A 6,490-nucleotide genomic window follows, 5' to 3' on the forward strand; every position below is an offset into this window, starting at 1 on the left:
AAGAGTAGTCCAGTCTCTGTGGAAAGAGCTTCTAAATGTTGTGTTTTGCTTCTGCAGGTTCACAGATTAAAGAAGAGAACGTAGAAGGAACTGAATTATCTTCTGAAAGGACTGAAACAGAAACAAACGGATCTTCTGGAGAATTCACCAACCAGGACCAGTAGGCCTAATCCATCCCTCTCTGCCTCTATCTCTCCCTCCATCTGTCTCCATATTTAAGAGTTTCAAAACTCATCAAACTCATCTACTGTGATTAAATCAGATTTTTTGAAATCTGTTTGGACAAACTTTAGACATGCTACATGTTGTTAGCTAAATGATGCACTTCACTTACAGTAAGTCAGCTTGGCTCACTTCTCCAAGCCCTCTCCTTTTTTGTTGTTACAGTACTGGTGTTGAGTCATAGAGCTCCTGTTGCCCAAAGGCGGCAACAGACAGTTTCACAGCTCAGCATCACGCAGTTTTTTTGCTTAAGTTGAAACATTTCAACGTCTATCCTTTGCATTTGGTCTGAACGCACCTTTTGACTCCTCAATGAGAAATGAGGGCAAAGAAAACCAGAATACAAAAACAAATACAGGTTAAAACAAAGGAGGACAGGCATGTCCAAGACAGTAGCATTACTCACATTTTGTTCCTCTTAGGAAAAAAAAAACAGTCAACATGGGGGAAAAAAAGACAACACGATAAGAAAACTTTTGTATTATGATTTTTCAACAGGAACATCTTTGTTGTTTGTAGGTGTTCATGTGGTGTGTTCGAGGGTCAGAACTCGACGTTAATATTAATACAAGATGCTGTGTAATGTCATGTTGAGATTAGCAGTCATTTAAAAACTTTGTACGTGTGTGTGTGTGTGTGTGTGTGTGTGTGTGTGTGTGTGTGTGTGTGTGTGTGTGTGTTAATGTGTGTGTGAGTGCTGTGGTTTAGATTCTGGATTGACGAGTTGTCAGGACGCCACAAGACAAGAAACCAGCCAACAAGAGCCACGGCAGTTACTGGTTTTGTTTTTTGAACCAATGCTGAAAGTCTGTGACAAAGTCGTGTTGAGGAGGCCACATAATCTTGTAGCTGCATAGCTGCAGTATATTGTATATTGTTGTGTGTGCAGTATCAGTTTGGAGGAAAGTTTAAAAGCAGTCAAAAGTGAGTGTAGTTTGGCTTAAGGTGTTTTGCCAAAATTCTTTTTTACATCGACATCCTCCATGTCAGGAGAGATACACTTTGTTCCAAACACCAGTTCAGTCATAGCTACAGGGCTCTGTCACAGTAGTTGCAATAAATGCACGGTCAAATGATTGCAATAAGAGATTAACATCAGTCGAGTACTTCAAACTTTTCAATACTGGGGCCAATTCAATATTTGAGTTTCAGGACCAATGCCTTATTAAATAATACCATTTTTTTGCCTTTTTTCACCACATTTTCAGAAGATTTTAGCTCTTCATTTTCTGCTCATATTGCTTATAATGGCAATACCACATGTGAAAGAAATGACCAATCAGAGCCAGAGTCTCTAATGCAGCTGTCAGTGATGACAGTCACTGCTTGTGAACTATGGTCAAACTAGGTAGCGCTGATCAAATATGAATGAATTTTTTTTTATTGCATTGCCTATTTCTGGCCTTAAACATATTTAGAAACTTGGGGCGTCGGTTGCTTAGTGGATAGAGCAGGCACCCCATGTACAAGGCTGTTGCCGCAGCAGCCTGGGTTCGACTCCAGCCTGTGGCCCTTTGCTGCATGTCAATCCCTCTCTCTCCCCCTTTCACACTCAGCTTTCCTATTGATTAAAGGCAAAAATGCCCCAAAAAATATCTTTAAAAAATATATAGTTAGAAACTTATTTTAGTGTACTGTTTAACTTTAAAAGAAGAAAGTTTATAACCCAGCTCAGAAACAGTCAAGCTGAAAGCTTAGCACTGCCCACAAGCTGGAGCACTGATGTGCACCATAAATTCACAGATTGTTCAAGAGATGTTTTGACTCCCAACTGTGTGAAAACCATGTCTCTGTTCTGGTAGCAGTTTATACTCTGACAGAAAAGTGAAATAAAACTGAATGTTAGCAACACAGCTAATAAGTTACTTTAGCCTCCTGTTTTTGACTCTCCGGCTCTCAGTTCCCTCAAAGGTCAAAACTATAGTAAGACAGCTTGCAATTAGATAAAGGCACACAGTTGTTTGTCTATATAAATAAGTAGACCTACGCCTAGTATCGAAAATATCCCCTTGGTATCAGTCAGAAACTCAGGTATTGTCTGGTATTGAAAATTTTGCAGCATAATATTTGACATTTTTTGATACTCAAACAAGATTTTTAGTTTAAGTTTTTGTAGCTGCTGCAGTGGGAAGTTAGAAAGTCAGACTCAAACTTTTTTTTTAAATATCTAATTAAAAGTTGTACTGGGATGTATTCAGTAGTCACCAGCGTGTTTATACTGGGCAGCTCAGTGGTTACATGTGTGGAACTATATGAATATGAAGCAGGGTATTGATGAGGAAATGATATGTACAGAGTCAGACTGTGGACAAATAAAACACTTCATGGACTTGTTCAACAAACTGATAGCAGTTTAGCAGCTAAGAGTAATTATGTACGTCTTCTGTTGCTAACTATTGATACCTCACAAAAAGTTTATTAAATAATGATTTAAAGAATCTTCAGAATTTAAAAGTTGGAATACAAAATAGTATATTAAAGAATATTTAAAAAAAAAAAAAAGTTGTGGTAAAGATGATCACATTCTAAAAACAGATGGTAAACATAGAATAAGTGTGTAATAAATTAATAAAATTAATTGAGCTAGACATTCATAAAGAGAAGAGAATAAATACATGTTTCAAATTTAACACTAACAACAATATTATTATACAAAAATATTTTTATTTAAGTCATGTATCACCACAGGTTAATATTATTTCATGTTTGTGACTTCTGTTTAACATTGTTACTTTTGCCGAAGTTAGCTTGTTAACACCCATTTAAAACAAATATTAGATATACATGCTCATGGTTAGCATTAGGCATTAAGCTGGAAAAGGTTCAGTGATGTTCAGACCCAAACGGAATCTGACGATTTGAAAAAAAAAAAAAAAAAAGTTATGCTGTATTGTTTTGCTTGTAGTGTGCTGGACAAGTGACTCTCACCCTTTTACATGTGAAGGACCCCAAACTTGATACACGTTAGGCAATTCTGTACTTATGAACTATATGAGATAACCGTGGTGGAAGTGAAACCTGTGATCAGAAAAGTGACTCTCTCTGTCCTACTCACATTGGTCTCACTTCTGTGGTGAAATGAACTGTAAAATTAACTATTCTCTATTTTTGGGGGGACCCCCTGAAACTCCCCCAAGAACCCCCGGGGGTCCTCAGACTGGGTGAGAACCACTGTGCTTGACTATATTCATTTAAAAAACTTTTAAAAAATCTGTGGAGATGTCGTCAGATTCAGCAGACACAGAATCCGTCCGGGCCTGGTCATGTTACACTTCTGTCCTGCATAGGGTCCATCACCCATTTGGTGAGCATACAGACAAGAATACGTTGCTTGTTTTGGTGCTATCTTTTCCCCAACTCTGGCAAAGTTTTTTATCCACATTTAAACTATCACATGATGTCCTGTTTGGGCGGGGTTAAGCGTGGGAAAGTTTTAGCAGACAGATGCTGCTAGTGTGTTAACATTGATATAACATTCTAGCATGGTAACATGGCTAGCACATTCATAAGTCCAATCTGATGCTCCACTCAGCATTCTATTTCTATGTGAATTAACCAGTGGTTAAGTTAAACACACTTGGTGCTCTGCTGCTCCGCTTCCCCAGAAAGAGTGCCCAGAGTACACTCTGCTGCTCCGAGAGGTGGTTCTCTGAATAACCAAATGGTAAATTCCTTCAGCACTCCAAATTTCTGAATAGTCTAGTTTGTGCCAGAGTGTGCTCCTGCACTTGAAGTGAGTATATCTGAACACACCCCATAGTAACATGCTAACTTTGTAGCCTGGTAAAATGCAGAGTAACCTTCCCATATTTACATAACATCCATAGTAACATAATAAAATTGAGTATATTGGCAAGTTAGCAGCCTGTTTTTCAGGTATCATGTAGAAAAATGCTGACTGAGTGCAAATTTCGACCTCCCAGTTATGTTATGTGCTTTCACCAGAATTATTAGATTTCATCATGCTGGGATCATTCATGAATCTGTTTAACTGCATGGCAAACCATCAACATGTACAAAATGTTGCGACATAAGGCAACATGAGTAGACTGAGCTTGCAGGTAGTTTCTTCAAAGAAACAGCAGTTTGATCAAAAAAGTCTCAAAATGGGCTCCAACTTAATTGTTTTCAAAGCTGTCAACAGCTGTCCTGAGCTCACCAACTTATCTCAGAAACAAGTAAAATGTGTTGAGAATTCTTTTGTCAAACACAAGTACAGTTCTTAGATTTTTCCCATTATGGAGAAAATTCTACAAAAGCTCAGTTGCAATGGAAATGCAGCCTCGATGTGTAGCAAGGGCCAAAATGAAGAGAAAAGATGCCTTTTAAAACTTAACTTAAATATTTGTGTTTGTGTAGACGTGGCTGAAGAAAGACTTCAGGGACCGTGATGTGTCAGATTGTGTTGGTGCTGACAGTAACAGCTCTACCATTGTCAGTATCTTGATTCAAGCTTTTTCTGTCTGTGATATTCAGTGTTGGTTTTGTCTAAACGTGTGTAAGTATCTGAAAATGTCAAGAGTTTGTACAGACAATATGATGGCAGTAATGTCATTTTTACATTAAGCGAGTGAGTTTTAATTACAATTCTGAATGTCCTTAGTTTGTGTGTTTGATTGAAGCCCCGGTCCAGCCTCATCATTTCAGCTCTCGGAATTGTTGTCATTAGTTTACAGTAATATTAACCATAATCATAACCTCTCCAAAATCATTCCTGATGTGATTAATAGGTAGTCCAAGGGCCAAGCAGGGCCTTGAAGGTCCCCTGTGGCATCTAATATTAGTTAGTTCCTTGGCTAGTTAACACAAAGCTATCAATACAGGTACATCAGACCTTAGCAACTACGGTGTAAGTGACAGTCTCATCTAGGCTAATTAGTAGTGTTAATTTTGTCCATGAAAACTATGACCTTTCTGTCACTATGAAAATTAAACAATCTAAATAAAAGTAACTTTGAATATGGAGAAAATATGGCAAAATATATTACAATTGTGATAATAGCCATTTTAATGTAAAGTCATATTAAAAATCTGGTAAAACCATACTCATTACCATCCAAATATATCTCTTCACAAGTTGTTTTAGCTGTATGACAATTTGCACTCAAATTTTCAGTTCTTCAGTTATCACGTCTAAGCTAGTAAAGTTAGCTATTTTGCCAGTCATAGAAGAAAGAAATAAAAGATTTATGGACTAAATATTCAGTCGTCGGGAAAATTAGACAAGAAGCAGCAACAAAGCTGCTGAGATGAACCATAAAAGCAGGTTACATTTAAAAACTATGTTTAAAAACAGCTACGCTAATGTGAGGAGCCTCCGAATGTTGGGATAAATTAAAAAGCACGACAAATAGCCTGAGATGTAATTGGCTTTTAGTGGCTAAAATCAACAATAACCAAACCAAAAGATGAACTAAAATGTAACTAAAGCCAACAATCTTTAGAAAACTAGGTGCCAAAATTAACACTGCTAATTACATTCTTATTTAAACTTATCTGTTTGAATCTAGTTAGATGTAATCTTAACTATGGATGCCCTTTTCTGCCAAGATATGAAAAAAGATAAACAAATTTAGACATGGCAAAAATTAAAATACTCAAGGTAAGTCAATTTTACATAAAACTGTGATTTGTTATCTAATAATTTGGACTTAACCAATGATTTTGTAATCTTGGCGACCTATAGCCTACTGTGTGTTTTCTTTTTTTATAGTAACCTAGGAATCGTATTCTATTTGTGTTATTATTTTAAAATATAGCAGAGTATTTTGACTAATTTACTACTCATTGACTCATCTAGTAATATTTTTCACGCAAGAAATTTTTTTTGACTTGTTCTGACATAGTTCTGAATTGCTATCATATAATGTCAACTTTGCCATAATTTAGCTTTTTTTCATATTTCTGACCTAATATCTCATACTTTTGGCTTAAAGGGATAGTGCACCCAAAAATGAAAATTCAGCCATTGTCTACTCACCCATATGCCGAGGGAGGCTCAGGTGAAGTTTTAGAGTCCTCACATCCCTTGCAGAGATCCCAGGGGAAAGGGGGTAGCAGCACAACTCCACCTAATGGAGGCTGGGCGCCCCGCATTAAAACGTCTAAAAAACACCTAATTGAAACCACAGAATATCTCCATACTGCTTGTCCATAGTGATCCAAGTGTCCTGAAGCCCCGACATAATTTTTTGGGGGGGAAAAAACGTCATTTGAACTCTGTTTTTAGCCTCACTGTAGCCTGTAGCTCTAACTGCCTCTCTGTGGA

The 6,490-nt window shown here is 37.2% G+C and overlaps 1 protein-coding gene across 1 annotated transcript in view; it reads left to right on the forward strand.

Moving 5' to 3' along the window:
* The window catches only part of LOC125879592 (MBT domain-containing protein 1-like), a 31,241-nt gene extending 25,077 nt beyond the window's left edge, over nucleotides 1–6,164 (forward strand). The window contains exon 18 of the mRNA XM_049561553.1: nucleotides 58–6,164. Coding sequence (XP_049417510.1) covers nucleotides 58–164 — 107 coding nt within the window. The 3' untranslated portion in view covers nucleotides 165–6,164. The remainder of the gene's footprint in view (nucleotides 1–57) is intronic.
* Nucleotides 6,165–6,490: the final 326 nt, after the last annotated feature.

The sequence above is a fragment of the Epinephelus fuscoguttatus genome, linkage group LG19, assembly GCF_011397635.1.
Source record: "Epinephelus fuscoguttatus linkage group LG19, E.fuscoguttatus.final_Chr_v1".
Taxonomy (NCBI): Eukaryota; Metazoa; Chordata; class Actinopteri; order Perciformes; family Serranidae; genus Epinephelus; species Epinephelus fuscoguttatus.